Below are 15,793 nucleotides of genomic sequence, written 5' to 3'. Positions count from 1 at the left end.
TTATTTAGGATAGTTAAGCCACAACTTATTTCAGAAACACATCCAGAGGTTTCAAATATACATGTGACCCTAGTTGTTAAAATTGGGTTACAACAATTATTCATTTCACGGGAATAGATCCATAATTACAAAAGTTAAAATCATATTAAAATCACACAGCAGTATAGCCAGTTTCTTAACTCCCTCTGTTACTTTTTATTTTCTTTCTATCAGCTATGAGTTTAATTTTATTTTCAGCAGCTTCAAAATACTGAGCTAAAGATTGAAATTATAGGGAAAGATAAACTGCTGCATTCCATGATTTGTTAACAAAGTTGCGTTATTATCTCTCTAGGAATATCTGTCCTTTTGCATCTGTCTCAGACTGTGTAGTCCCTGCTGCCTGTGGTGTTCAGAAGGTGGAGGGTTAAAAGCTTATATTTAGCAACAGGATGTATCTGTGGTTAAGGACGTTAAGTGGAGTGGACAATGAAAAATTAAATGTACCTTTCTTGAAAGAAAAGGAAGCTTTATGTAGACTATTCAGGTAGCTTTGAGCTTATATTATGTCTGGTGTTTATGGATTTTTTAAAATGTGGTTCTATTTGTCTTTTTACATTTTCACTGAAAAACATTTTGAGATTTCTCACATTCTTTGTGAATTATGCAGACGAATGTTCCAGAGAGACAAAAGTATAACGTGCTTACTTAACTCAAAGCAAAGTATCCTCTTGCATCTATCGTGAGCATAAGCGCTCCATCAGTCATTGGTCACCTTCGATACTTCTTACCAATAAACCAGGCAGTTTGTAGTCTGGTCGCAAGTGAGCATCTCTTACTAACAATGATCTAGTTGAACTTTGGCTCCTGGGAAGAAGGCCTGGAAAAGACATTTCTTCTCCTTTTATGATTTCAGTGAAGAATGCAAATTGCACATCAGACTTTGAGGAATACTTTGCCAAAAGAAAACTGGAGGAACGCGATGGCCATGCAGTCAGCATCGAGGAGTACCTTCAGCGCAGCGACACAGCCATTATTTACCCAGAAGCCCCTGAAGAGCTGTCTCGCCTTGGCACGCCAGAGGCCAATGGGCAAGAAGAAAATGGTGAGGCTGTAATTCATTTTTAGCCACTGCACTGACCTCTGCAGCTGTTACAATTACAAATGCACTACATGCCTGGGTGTTTACCTTAAAATTTGAAGAACAGCTGCAGAGGCATGGAATTTCATGAGCAAAGATTAGAACTGTAATTTTAGGGTATTGTGAAATTTTTTTGTCAGCAAATTCGTGTCATTTGTACATCCAATAAAGAACAAGAACAATTAGAGCCATTGCTAAGAGATAAAAATATCTAAATTTATTCCTATCTTTCTGAAATATTTTACTTTTGAGGAAAAAAAAAAAAAGTTGAGAAATACTGACCCTCACCTTTTGTTCTCCTCTCCTGACACCTGAAAAGAAGCTCCTTCACACCGTGAGTTCCCGAGTAATAATATGTCACTAAAGGTTCAATAGGCACTGTCAGTCACCGAAAGAGAATTTCCTCATTTATCAGCTGTTTAAATGCACCCCCCCTCCAAATCTCAAGTAATTAATTAATTTTCTAGCGCAGTGTGAGCCAATTCCGACAAGTCTGTCCTGGGTGTGCGAGGGGACTGGTGAGCAAGGGGGCCGGGTGCAATGATGGCACTCTGGCGGAGCAGATTGCAGTGATTCCTGTCATACCATCCCGGGCAGTCAGCCCATTAGCTGCCATTGATTTACTGACCTTTTGGCCCGCTCCTCTCTCTCTCGTCTCTCGGCTACAGACCTGCCACCTGGAACTCCAGATGCTTTTGCCCAACTGCTGACCTGCCCCTACTGCGACCGGGGCTACAAGCGCTTGACATCACTGAAGGAGCACATCAAGTACCGCCACGAGAAGAATGAAGAGAACTTTTCCTGCCCTCTTTGTAGCTACACGTTTGCCTACCGCACCCAGCTCGAGCGGCATATGGTGACGCACAAGCCAGGGACCGATCAGGTGGGGGCGGGTGGGGGGGGCGTTTTAAGTGATTTCTTTCTATAATAACCCCTTAGAGAAACGATATTGCTTTGATTGGCAATCATTATTAATTTTTCATGGCATTTTGAAGATGCAGATCTTTTAATGGTAATAGCTTTAATTGAGGTCTAAATGATTTTTTGATGGTCTCTTCTAATATGATTTAATAGTCTTATGTTCACGATCGAATGAGTGTGTTAATTTCTAATTTAGAAATTTTATTTGCACTTTAACTTGACTTTAGTTTCATTTTTATGTTCCACAAAAAGTGAATGAAATTGTAGCATTTTTAATTATACATTATTAAACATCTCAGCAATTTTAATTCCATTTTTCACCTAGTTTTACTTAGAAATTTCCTTTTCATATAGGACCCAAGTCATGGTAAAAGAAGTGTCTATTTCATTTGTCATATAACACCTTCAATTACTTGAAGTATTTTTACAAGCTGCTACTAGTTTATGAAATCTAATTAAGTGTTTTAAGGAAAATCAAAAAGGCATATAGTATAGACGTATATATATAATAAGTTGGATTAATACTAAAACATTGGATATACATTTAAAATGATCCCTTCTGGATATGCATATTTGTAGCTAAATGTTAAAATTTAGCTCTGCCTTTTTGCTTACTTGTCTTAAAAATAACAACTCTGTCTTGAACAGGTAAGCATAGCCTCTTAAATTTTTAAAATAATTGAATAGGATTGATTCACCATGTCTCTTAAATATTGCAGCAAAACTGCTCTTTCTGTCCTCCTGGGAGAATTGACTCTGCAAATTGATATTATGATATGTTCGAATAGTAGCAGAAATGGTGTGCGTTAAGTCATAATAACTGGCCCTGCAAATCAGGAATCATCCTATTTAAACCTTGACACCATATCTGTTTTAAAAATTATTAACATGATCTTTCATATAAAATTCTTACTTTTTCCTTATGGGCTTTATTTTCTTCGAATAAGAAAAATAAGAATAAGCAAACACAACCAAGCAATGCTGATCATACTCTATTATGGAATTTTTACTATTTTAAGAGAACAGCTCATATAGATCATTCCATTTATATCTGATCGGGCTTTGTCACCTGAATGTTTTTCAAAGATCAGTTATTTAAAAAAAAAAATGCTCGCATAGTTACACTTATGTAACAGTTTATCTCCCCTTGCTTATATGCACAAAAACTCTAGGAAAAAAAAAAGTGCCAAGATATTTATCTAGCATAACCGCTTTAAATTTCACATGCAGAAGTGTGATTGTGTTGGCGCATTATGAATGGTAGCTTTGGTGTTGAAAAGTCCCCTCATTTGCTCATGGCATTTACAATTAGTAAATTAAAATGATTGTATCATATTAACAGTGGCACAACTAAAGTTTATAGTAGTCCTCTGAGGGCTGTGGGGGGAGACAAAGCAGCTGTTGCTGTTTGTTTATGCAACTCAGCAACATATGAGCGCTGGTCCCTCAATGGCGCTCGGCGAGCTGGGCTCTGCTTGATCTTTGAAGGTTGCTGCTGTTTGAACAAACCTCCCTGTGTCCCATGTAACACCATCTGTCTCACTAGGAATGTGGGAAGATTCAGCACACCCTAGCAGTTGTCATACCGTTTCTGTGCTGTCTTTTTTGCAAAAGGCTTTTGTGTCATTGCTGCTTGAAAAAGGCTGACCTCCTACCTTGAGCATCCAGAGTGGATGACTATATTTTTTTTTTCCAGAATTCGAAGTCACACTGCTTTTTTTTTCCCCTTGTTCAAAAAGGTCAGCTGTGTTTGATTATATCTTTGGTGCTTTTAACTTGTCTTTTCAGCAAACTTTTTTTTTCTTTTTTGTCCCTACTCCCTAGCACACTACTAAAAAGGAAAATGAAAAGTCGTTGAAGTCTTTCCTACTGGCCTGTGATAAAACTGTTCAAGCAGCTATAACCCAAGATGTTGTCTCTTACATTTGATAATGAATCAAATCTGATATGCAGCACCTCAGGAAAAACAGGGTTTACATTCACTACTAGCACAGTGAATGGGATATTTAAACATGCTTATCATGCAATGAAATATTTATAGTCAAGTGTTTTTTGTTCGTGTGTTTTTGATTTTTTTTTGATTCTTTTTTAAATTTTAGATTGGTTTAGTATAAGATATACTTTTACACTGATACAGAAAATTTGATAAATTTGCTACGTGCATGTGGGGTGTTTTTTTTTTTTTTAGACTATTCAGAATTTTAAGGAAGACATTTTTTTTTTTCCTTAACAAAATAGTTGCATTCTAGCAGGGAATCTTCATATTTTAAGAATTTATAGTAAACACAAAAACAATAAACATCTTTACAATTATACTTTCTCATCTCTGAGGGCTCAAAAAAAACAATTTGGAAAAGAGACTACAGAAATAATTCTAAAGCAAGTGTTGGTGCGCATGTGAAAGCACTTTTTTTTATTTGTTCCAATTTTATTACCAACATTATCACTTTTATTGCAACTCTGAAAGACTGGGCAGATAAATAAGAATGCACTCAAACCTTTTGGCCTGTCTGAAAAATAGAGGCCTTTTAAAAATATTCTTAACAAATTTTCTTTGTTCCTCCTGCACACAAAACTGATGCCAATCTTTTCTCCTGTTTTAGCACCAAATGCTAACACAAGGAGCAGGTAATCGCAAGTTCAAATGCACAGAGTGCGGCAAGGCCTTCAAATATAAACACCATCTGAAAGAACACCTGCGAATTCACAGTGGTGAGTAGCAGAGGTGCTGGCTCTCACATTTGCATTTTGTTTAATTAGGGGAATTTTAAAAGATTGTTTAAAATGTACATGGTCCTGTTTGTAGTTTTTTGGAACTACCCATTTGTTTCATAAACTATGTGGGCCTAACTTGTCTTCATGAGACTTAGGGCACCACCAATAACATTATCTTATAACAGGAAGAAGAAGTATGCTTATACTTCTTAAAAACTACAAATGTTTTAATTCATTACAAAATCTAGAGGCTCCTTTTTGTGCTTTTGAAACCCCTTCTCCAGATCAAAAAATTTTCCCCTGAGGAACCTCAACTGACAAATTCTGAAGGATATTCATTTTTGATACCTAACCATGAAAGAAAGTTGAAGGATTTTGGATAAGAGCTGTGTATGATAAATGTCCCCTGATTTCTGAGAGCTGTGTATCACAGAACGGTATCCTACCACTGAGATTTCTTCTTTATAACTAGTTTGATAGCTCTGCCAAGCATTTTATTACCAAATTGGATGCTATTCAAAGGACTAGTTGGATTGGTAGAATCAATGGAATCTCCACAGAGTTGATTAAAGCCATGGCTACACTTCCCTTTAAATACTGTGACATCTTTATTGTGCTATTGACCACACATTAATCTGACACTCTGTTTAAATAGGAGGCTGCCGATGGCAAGACAAGATTTGGGATCTTAGCAGAAAAAGGCATAGATAGCCCTACCTTTCACGGCTAACATCTTGAGTTATGTCCTCCCAGGGTAGATAAAGCCCAGAAACAGTTGTGGCCATATAATTCTAATCTAAGCACCTAGCATGTAGAGGTAGCCCATTGTGTTCCTTCCATTTGGTTTCACAGATTCTAGTCTTGGTAGACAACTAGAATTGTTACCTAATCAAAGAAATGTAATGTTAATTTCAATTATCATTTTAGGTGAAAAACCTTACGAGTGCCCAAACTGCAAGAAACGTTTCTCCCATTCTGGTTCCTACAGTTCGCACATCAGCAGCAAGAAATGTATTGGTTTAATCTCAGTAAATGGCCGAATGAGAAACAATATCAAGACGGGTTCTTCCCCTAATTCTGTTTCTTCTTCTCCTACTAATTCAGCCATTACCCAGTTAAGAAACAAGTTGGAGAATGGAAAACCACTGAGTATGTCTGAACAAACAGGCTTACTTAAAATTAAGACAGAACCACTAGACTTCAATGACTATAAAGTTCTTATGGCCACACACGGGTTTAGTGGCACTAGTCCCTTTATGAATGGTGGGCTTGGAGCCACCAGCCCTTTAGGAGTTCATCCATCTGCTCAGAGTCCAATGCAGCACTTAGGTGTAGGGATGGAAGGCCCTTTACTTGGATTTCCCACCATGAATAGTAATTTAAGTGAGGTGCAAAAGGTTCTACAGATTGTGGACAATACGGTTTCCAGGCAAAAAATGGACTGCAAGGCTGAAGAAATTTCCAAGTTGAAAGGTTATCACATGAAGGATCCATGTTCTCAACCTGAGGAACAAGGTGTTACTTCTCCTAATATTCCACCTGTCGGTCTTCCAGTAGTGAGTCATAATGGTGCCACTAAAAGTATTATTGACTATACGTTAGAAAAAGTCAATGAAGCCAAAGCTTGCCTCCAGAGCTTGACTACTGACTCAAGGAGACAGATCAGTAATATAAAGAAAGAGAAGCTGCGTACTTTAATAGATTTGGTCACCGACGATAAAATGATTGAGAACCACAACATATCCACGCCATTTTCATGCCAGTTCTGTAAAGAAAGTTTTCCTGGCCCCATCCCTTTGCATCAGCATGAACGTTACCTTTGTAAGATGAATGAAGAGATCAAGGCGGTCCTGCAACCTCATGAAAACATAGTCCCCAACAAAGCCGGAGTTTTTGTTGATAATAAAGCCCTCCTCTTGTCATCTGTACTTTCTGAGAAAGGAATGACAAGCCCCATCAACCCATACAAGGACCACATGTCTGTACTGAAAGCATATTATGCTATGAACATGGAGCCCAACTCTGATGAACTGCTGAAAATTTCCATTGCTGTGGGCCTTCCTCAGGAATTTGTGAAGGAATGGTTTGAGCAACGAAAAGTCTACCAGTATTCAAATTCCAGGTCACCATCACTGGAAAGGAACTCCAAGCCGTTAGCTGCCAACAGTAACCCTCCCACAAAAGACTCCTTGTTACCCCGCTCTCCTGTAAAACCTATGGACTCCATAACATCACCGTCTATAGCAGAACTCCACAACAGTGTTACGAATTGTGATCCTCCTCTCAGGCTAACAAAACCTTCCCATTTTACCAATATTAAACCAGTTGAAAAATTGGACCACTCAAGGAGTAATACTCCTTCTCCCTTAAATCTTTCCTCCACATCTTCTAAAAACTCCCACAGTAGTTCATACACTCCAAACAGCTTCTCTTCCGAGGAGCTCCAGGCTGAGCCTTTGGACTTGTCATTACCAAAACAAATGAAGGAACCCAAAAGTATTATAGCCACAAAGAACAAAACAAAAGCTAGTAGCATAAATTTAGACCATAACAGTGTTTCTTCGTCATCTGAAAATTCAGATGAGCCTCTGAACTTGACTTTTATCAAGAAGGAGTTTTCAAATTCAAATAATCTGGACAACAAAAGCACTAACCCAGTGTTCGGCATGAACCCATTTAGTGCCAAACCTTTATACACAGCTCTTCCACCACAAAGCGCATTTCCCCCTGCCACTTTCATGCCACCAGTCCAGACCAGTATCCCTGGGCTACGACCATACCCAGGACTGGATCAGATGAGCTTCCTACCACATATGGCCTATACCTACCCAACTGGAGCAGCTACCTTTGCTGATATGCAGCAAAGGAGAAAGTACCAGCGGAAACAAGGATTTCAGGTAATGAGACATACCTTTTTGCTCTGAAGAAAGGAGATGGCAATTATATTGTTTGAGTACATGGAGGGTAAAGAAAAAACTTAGTGAGAAAAATCCGCAGAAATAGAAGAGTTCGTTTTAACATAAACCTAAAACTATAAGTGGACTAGAAAATCAAATGGATGAAACAGTGGAAAACTGTACTCCGAAAGCACGTTTGCTTTAAAAAGATAAAAAAGCAATTGATGGCCGGGCGCTGTGGCTCACGCCTGTAATCCTAGCTCTTGGGAGGCCGAGGCGGGCGGATTGCTCAAGGTCAGGAGTTCAAAACCAGCCCGAGGGAGACCCCGTCTCTACTATAAATAGAAAGGAATTAATTGGCCAACTAATATATATATAAAAAATTAGCTGGGCATGGTGGCGCATGCCTGTAGTCCCAGCTACCCGGGAGGCTGAGGCAGAAGGATCACTCGAGCCCAGGAGATTGAGGTTGCTGTGAGCTAGGCTGACGCCACGGCACTCACTCTAGCCCGGGCAACAAAGTGAGACTCTGTCTCAAAAAAAAAAAAAAAAAAAAAAAGCAATTGATGTTTATTTTTGAGATTTATTTAGGTTAACTCATCCACTTTTAGAACTATAGGTTGTTAACAGTATTTAGTAGGTCTTACAGAAGTGCTAAAAGTTGAAGTTCACAACAGTCACGTGCTTTTAAAGATTTGCACAACTCACAGTAACAATAGGAACTTTGTTTTAGAGAGAATAATTTATTTTAAAGAGTATCTAAGAAAATATTTACCAAATCATCAAACTGGTTAATAATTTATGGTTTATCAAATTCAAAAGCAGGTATTTTTTAACATTATGCACTATAATCTGTTTGTAAAATAGGAGGGTAAGTAGCAGTGCACCTCTGTAACAGCTGTTCCAGTATTACAATTTACAGTACATCTGCCCTCTTTGTAAATGAATTTAAGCCTATTTAATCTTCTCTAATATTAATTAGTGCAAACATAGTCTAAGAAAACTGAACTGTGGGCTAGCAAATGGAAATGTATGTTGTTATGCAAGTTTGCACTCCTTTGGATCAAGACAAAATAAATATCAAGAAATTTAATAATTTACTGATCCACATTCATTATTGCTCAATGCTGAAGGCTGTTTTAACATAGAACATTGATAAAAAGTGTTATTAATATTCCCTATTTCAAATTAGAAAATTAAATATAAAAATATAGCTTGAGGCCTTTAGTTGGTAGACATACATTTAAATAGATTGCATAATAATAACATTTTGTACCTAAATATAAAATTCAATTAAAATGGGGTTTCTACAGCTACAGATCATTTCTAAAGTTAAGCACACTGGAAAATACACAAATTCCGTTGTTTAATTTTCACTCGTGGATATTTCCTGGTATAAAGAAAATGAAGGATTTTAGAAAAATTTATGTTTCTCTCGCCTTCAGAGTTGACTATTTTCTGTCCTTGAAAAACAGTGAGCTCTACGATCCAGGGCAGAGAAGGTTTATATTTTTGTTGAAATGTGAGACCTTGTATTGTTGTTCATGGAAAATAATCATTTTTAAAAAACTAGATCAATTACTAGCAAGCATTTTTGAGGTTCTCCAAATGTCACCCTGTTTGAAGTTGTTTGGTGTGAGCACAAAGAGAAGACACTGTGTTGAACTGTGTGGTTATGTCACAGGGAGAATTGCTTGATGGAGCACAAGACTACATGTCAGGCCTAGATGACATGACAGACTCCGACTCCTGTCTGTCTCGCAAGAAGATCAAGAAGACAGAGAGTGGCATGTATGCGTGTGACTTATGTGACAAGACATTCCAGAAAAGCAGTTCCCTTCTGCGACATAAATATGAACACACAGGTATGAGTGACTTTGACTAGCTGGTTAGAGCTTCCGGCCTGCTGTACATTTCATAATATTTAATGAGCACACTTGTGCAACATAAGATGTAGCATATGCTGATACCTTCAACAAGGAAGAAATAATGCTTTTGCCTAGCTCAGTAGGACTTTTTTGTCGCCTGTTTATTGGATCATTTGTGTGTTTATGAATGTGCTTGTCTTCATAGCTTTCCAGTTATTCTGTAAACCAAATTTATAAGTCATGTCAAAGGAACATTCAAATGGCCAGGGCAATGAAATGGCATGACCCAAGCCAGTTATTGAACGTATCTTCAAATTCTGAAGCTGTGACGGACCTATGTATATAAAAATCTAATAAGAAATTCAGTCAGTAATGTATTAGTTTCATCATCCAAAACATCAAGTAAGCCATGATTTGGAGGTGATTTTGTTTAATTTTCATAAATTGGCCACATTTTGAATTGAGTAAAGGTGCTAGTACCATAAAAGAAAAGTAATTGGCCAAATGAACTACTGAAACCACCTGTATTTGGAAGACTGAAATATGACTTTCTAAATTTTTAGTTTATTTCTAATTCATGCAATACTAATTAGGAACAATTACAAAGAGTTGACAAAATAGCATCCTAATTCTTCCCTATGAGTAAAGAGATGTTGGGTTAATTAAAAAAAAAAAAAAACACAAGAAGGAAAGAAAGGAAGATGAAATATATAATGTAAATTAATATTACTTCCCACAATCCAAGATCTGACTTGCAGTTTTGTAATTGGCTCCACCTGGGTTCCCTCCCTCCCTCCTTCTGTCTTCTCCCCCCTGAACAATGAGCTTAACAGCCTCATCCCTGGCTCCTAACCCATATGCACCTCATCCCTAGAAATTTGGCATACCGTATTGGCCCTGGATGGGAAAAGAAAGAGTATAGGATCTCAATTAAAATATTGGCAAGAGGGAAAAAAAGTAGGGGAGCGCAGACATACGAAAACATCTGATTTTAAACAAGGAAAACTAGTGTCAAACATTTTAATATGGAGGGAAAAAAATCAACCTAACATTAATGCTTTTGGGGTAAAAGTGATGAGGAGGCAAAAAAGAAAAGGGAATGTGAAAATTTCCTGTCGCATTTTGACTGCTGAAATACATGGTATCCTTTTTGGTGATTGAAAACTATCTTTGAGAAGCACCTGTACTCACCATTGTCCCTTATTCCTCACTGGGCTGCTAGAGGCAGCACAAGTGACCAGCATCAGCCAGAGTGGGGGTGGGGGTGGGGAGCATGTTCTGTACCATTAAGTGTTGAGGGCATCTTTGAAGACAGCACGGTTGATAAATAGCAAAGCCATAAAGATATTTTCTTTAGTGCTAAGTTCTATTTAAGCATTTACAGAGTAAAGATATTTTCATACCTAAATTCATTTTTAATATTTTAATCAACCTCAAATATATTTTGTATTTCATTATCCTGCTACAATAGGCACATCATTGAAGGCATCTCTCCCTCTCTGATTGGTTTTATTATATGACCATATGCAAACTCTATCATTTACTACATGGCGAGTGTAAAAATTGTATCTTAGGGAGGGCTATCATACATATTGACATCCAGTCAATATATTTATTTATTATAAATTAGATAGTCCATAAGCTTCACAGGTATATAGATAGTTGAGAGACCCAAAAGTTGACAAACACAAATATGCATAATTAATTTGAAAAAGAAACTTTATTTTAAAAAGTAAAAATAAGATGTTCTGGTCCTTTAAGATGTGAGATCTGCTGTCTAGAAACATCGCCTAGCAACAAGATGCTAACCATCCAATGATTTCTCTAAACTTATGATTAATTATCCTCCTGTTGGCTTCCTAGCATTGTCAAGTTTCCAGCATATTACCTTTTTGGTCTTGACCAAACATCTCATGACATTACTATTGTCAGTATATTAGGTTCCATCCAAGTGAAGTTCTCCATGAATTTTCTATCAATGTGATATATGTGGAAATGTAGTCCATTTTCCTATAGTAATTGGGCCCACAAGTCTTTTATTTGTTTATATTAAGCACTAGTAATATTTGGAGAATGTATTAATATGAAAATTATAAGTGAGAACTGTCTTGGGGTTGATTGATTCTGAGGTTGGGAAATAAAGTTGAATTGTCATTTGATTATGTCTTGATTATGAATGTGTCATTGATCAAGTGTGTTTGTTATAATTTAACATATTGAATCATTTAAATTAAGAAGGAAATTATGACCTACTTACTCTTGGGATCCAGTGGGTTTTTTTTTTCTTTTGCCTCAACCTGTTTAATTTATTCCCTAAACAGATAGCACAATCATAATGCTTAATTTTTCTACCAATGGCTATTGCTTGCTTGGTTTTCCTGGGACTGGGACAGAGGAAGGAAGCACTATGTAAATGTTGACTTCAATAGAATTAACTGTCACAAACAAGGACTGTGAAATAAAAAAAAACTGAAACTCCTGTTAGGCACTCTCAAGAACTCATTTGTAGTCTACTAAAATTTCAATCTGGCCTTTATTCAGTGCTTTCTGTGTTGAAACCTTGAGGTAGAAGCTTTTCCTTATTGAGACATTGTGGTAGGGCCTTATTTAGAAAAGTAATAAAAATGTTTCTACTTTTGAGTACATACAAAGTTTGAAATTACCAGTCAATTTTGTTTCTCAGTTATATGGTAATTATTTTCATACCACAAACCTTGCATTTATTACTAACTTCAGTTATCATTATAGCTGTCAAGTGAATCATGGACCTAGATATTAGAGAAAATATTTACCCTAAAAAAGTTTTGATTCGTTCAATATCAGTTTGGATGTTCTCAATATTGTTCATGTGGAAATTTAATTCTAGGACATCTTGATTTGAATCTGGTAAAACCAACCAAAGAAGTTAAAAAGAGATGAATATCCAAGTCAGTTCCTATTTAGATTGAATATATTAAATACTTAACCACTGAAACGTCTGGAGATCAGTAGACTATATAGTGTAAGGTATATGTTGAAACTCTCACCTCCTTCCAAATTCTGCCCTTTGCATGAAATTATAAGATGAACATTTTATTCTTTCAGGTTGTCAGTTTATTAGCAAATGAGTTCTCTGAAAATGGATTGTTTGTAACCATAGAGTTATGGTTACAAGCATATAGTTAACCATCTATATGATAGAAATGATAGATTGCAATTAGGCAGCCATCCCCCAAGCATTTCTTTTTGTTTTTTTTGTTTGTTTGTTTGTTTTGGAGACACAGACACAGTTTTGCTCTGTCACCCAGGTTGAGTACAGTAGTGTCACCACAGCTCACTGCAACCTCAAACTCCTGGTCTTAAATGATCCTCCCTCCTCAGCCTCCCAAAGTGCTGGGATTAAAGGCATGAGCCCCCCTATTCGGCCTCCCCAAGCATTTCTAAAAGGCCTTGACATTCTGGAGAAGGCTCAGGACACTGCTCTGTGTTTTGTTGCTTTGGAAAAGAGACAGCTATATCAACAGTAATGTTCTTCAAAATCATTTACATGGCCCCTCCATGAAGTGACCTAACTAGTTGACCTTTTGTGTTCCTGAGCTGATGAGACATTAGTATCCACAAGAGGTTGTAGGACAGTTTTGTCCATGTGTGCTGTAGCAACGAAAGCACCAAGAAATTTTTCATGTACAATTTGTCTTCTCTCCATTCAGATTCATTTCTTCCATGTACTCTGCTCCTGCTGCATGCCTCCTACTTAGAACTTGAGAAGTTATTGAACATGTACTAACAAATAACAATAAAATGATCTAACATTAATTGACTGCCTACCATGTGCAGTCCTTGCACTAAACACTTTACATACATCGCCTCCCATACTTTTTGTACCCTGCCCACAAGCTAGGTCCCCAAATGATCTCCCTTTTACCTACAAGGACCCTGATCCTGAGAGAGGTTAACATGCCCGGAGTCTGCACAGCCAGTTGTAAAAAATGTAATTGAACCCAGGCAGTCATATTCCAGAACCCATTTTCCCCATTTAACCCTGCACCATCCTGCCCCATGGACAAATCACTACTGCAGGAAATGTCTTATCCTTTCTCCTGATAGCATCCTATCCTTGAAGGTCCACGTCCACACAAGAGAGACCAGATTCATAACATAAGGACTTGAAGTTTCCTGGAAGGCAAAACCTCTTGTCTTTTCCCCAAACATACTTCTGCTTTCCTGTTAAATTACCTTCCCACCCTGGTGGTCTTTTCAAATGGAAAGGCATGCTATCTTTCCAGACTCTTGGCACTCCATTGGAATTCTCTGTTATCCAGTTTACTTCATTCGAAACATCTTTTCCAAAAGTTAAGGAATGGTTCTTGTGTGGTTTGAATTATATTTGTTTTCTTCAGACTATTAGCTTCCTTGAAGTAAGTTATTAGAATTTTCTTTATTTCCAATACAACTATTAGTCACCAACAGATACCTTTCTGATTTCTATTCTGACTGACAGTTAAATAACTTCTTCCTACTCTAATATTAGGCCTTACAACATCTATCATCACTAAATTTATATTGGACATTCCAGTAAAATAAAGACTATTAATGAAATAACATATAGCAGTCTACAGTATTTTCTAAAGAGTGGCATGCATGCTGCCCTGGAGGCACTCAATAATATTACTAAAGATATTTAATTACTAATTGAGATTTTATATCACCGCATTAACTACATACCTGAAGTGTGTAGAATGCGTTCCCAATCTTATTAACATGACACGTAGCAAATGAAAATGGGTTAAATCTACTAATGTTGATTTTTAATTTAATTTGCTGAAATACAAGTGTGTATTAGGAAATATAAGCACATAGCCTCATGTATGTTATGATGATACATAGTGCTTTACATGACACATTTCTGACTTCGGAGCATCAGGCTGATAATATTATTTTTTTTTTTTTTGCCAGTTCTATTTTGGAAATAAACTTTTAAGTATGGCAGCTATGGAAGGTGTTGAAGGCATTCCAGTGCTATTTGTGGCCTGGAATCAGCCAGATGTGTTTAGGCTTGGCACTGGTTTCAAGTTCCAAACACTGGTTAGAAACTGCCGGGAATGCCAAAGGAAATACAGCATTCTCTAGCTGAAGAGTATTTTAACACTCAACAAGTGGCTGACATCTTATGGAAAACTTTAGAGGGAAAACACTATTTGGAATTAGTTCAGCCTCTGTGCTATACATCCTTCTAGTTTGAATTTTCTAATGGTTTCTTCTCTGATTTTTATTCTTGGAATCAGATGACTGATAAGACTTTCGTAACATCCTCTTTCCTCTATTTCTTCTGCCCCCTCCTAACTTGGCAGTTTGCTCCTGTTTAAGACCCAAAGCCCCTTTCCAAAGCAACTACCTCATGATGTAACTGAGCAGAGGATATAAATGCCAATGCCAGCGATGATGCCATCTTTCTCACTTCTGCTCAAGCCCTTGTTTAAAAATGTAAGGAAGAGAATTACCTGATGAAAAATCCATGCTAGAGTCACTAGAAAGGTCTTGTTGAACGGGACAATCTCAAAGTTTCTAATGAGACACAGCTAGCAATGAAAGGCTCCCTCTCTGAGAATTTTCCTGCAGCAGCTCTGTAAGTTCTTCTTGTTTATTAACCGCCTTGCAGCAGCAAGCATTAGGAAAGCCAAATTACGAGATGAAAGTGCATCTTCCCCACTCTCTCCCCCCCCACCCCCATTAGACCTGGGGATGGTGGTGGTGTGCGTTGATCTTTCAGACATAAGCAGGTAACACGCTTCCGCCTTGAGTCTGGAGCCATTTTGCAGGATTCTTGGAAGGAAGAGCCTTTCCTGCAAAAGCCACTCACTAACCACCCTGTCCGTCTTGTTCTCTCCCCCCCCCCCAGGGAAAAGACCCCACCAGTGTCAGATTTGTAAGAAAGCGTTTAAACACAAGCACCACCTTATCGAGCACTCGAGGCTTCACTCAGGCGAGAAGCCCTACCAGTGCGATAAATGCGGCAAGCGCTTCTCCCACTCGGGCTCGTACTCGCAGCACATGAACCACAGGTACTCCTACTGCAAGCGCGAGGCGGAGGAGCGGGAGGCCGCGGAGCGCGAGGCGCGCGAGAAAGGGCACTTGGAACCCGCCGAGCTGCTGATGAACCGGGCTTACTTGCAGAGCATCACCCCGCAGGGGTACTCTGACTCGGAGGAGAGGGAGAGCATGCCGAGGGACGGCGAGAGCGAGAAGGAGCACGAGAAGGAAGGCGACGACGGCTACGGGAAGCTGGGCAGGCA

General features: G+C 38.1%; 1 protein-coding gene across 3 annotated transcripts in view; it reads left to right on the top strand.

Moving 5' to 3' along the window:
* Positions 1 to 15,793, top strand: part of ZEB2 (zinc finger E-box binding homeobox 2) — a 136,489-nt gene that overhangs the window by 110,441 nt on the left and 10,255 nt on the right. For all 3 annotated transcript variants that reach the window (XM_012744771.3, XM_076005505.1, XM_076005504.1), the window contains exons 5-10: positions 896 to 1,084; positions 1,789 to 2,003; positions 4,645 to 4,753; positions 5,684 to 7,653; positions 9,338 to 9,518; positions 15,400 to 15,793. The exon at positions 15,400 to 15,793 is cut by the window's right edge and continues 10,255 nt beyond it. In XM_012744771.3, the coding sequence (XP_012600225.1) occupies positions 896 to 1,084; positions 1,789 to 2,003; positions 4,645 to 4,753; positions 5,684 to 7,653; positions 9,338 to 9,518; positions 15,400 to 15,793 (3,058 nt within the window). The remainder of the gene's footprint in view (positions 1 to 895; positions 1,085 to 1,788; positions 2,004 to 4,644; positions 4,754 to 5,683; positions 7,654 to 9,337; positions 9,519 to 15,399) is intronic.

Source organism: Microcebus murinus, chromosome 8 (assembly GCF_040939455.1).
Source record: "Microcebus murinus isolate Inina chromosome 8, M.murinus_Inina_mat1.0, whole genome shotgun sequence".
NCBI classification, from domain to species: Eukaryota; Metazoa; Chordata; class Mammalia; order Primates; family Cheirogaleidae; genus Microcebus; species Microcebus murinus.
Note: the sequence above shows the minus strand (reverse complement) of the source record. Positions and strands in the feature narration are given on the sequence as shown.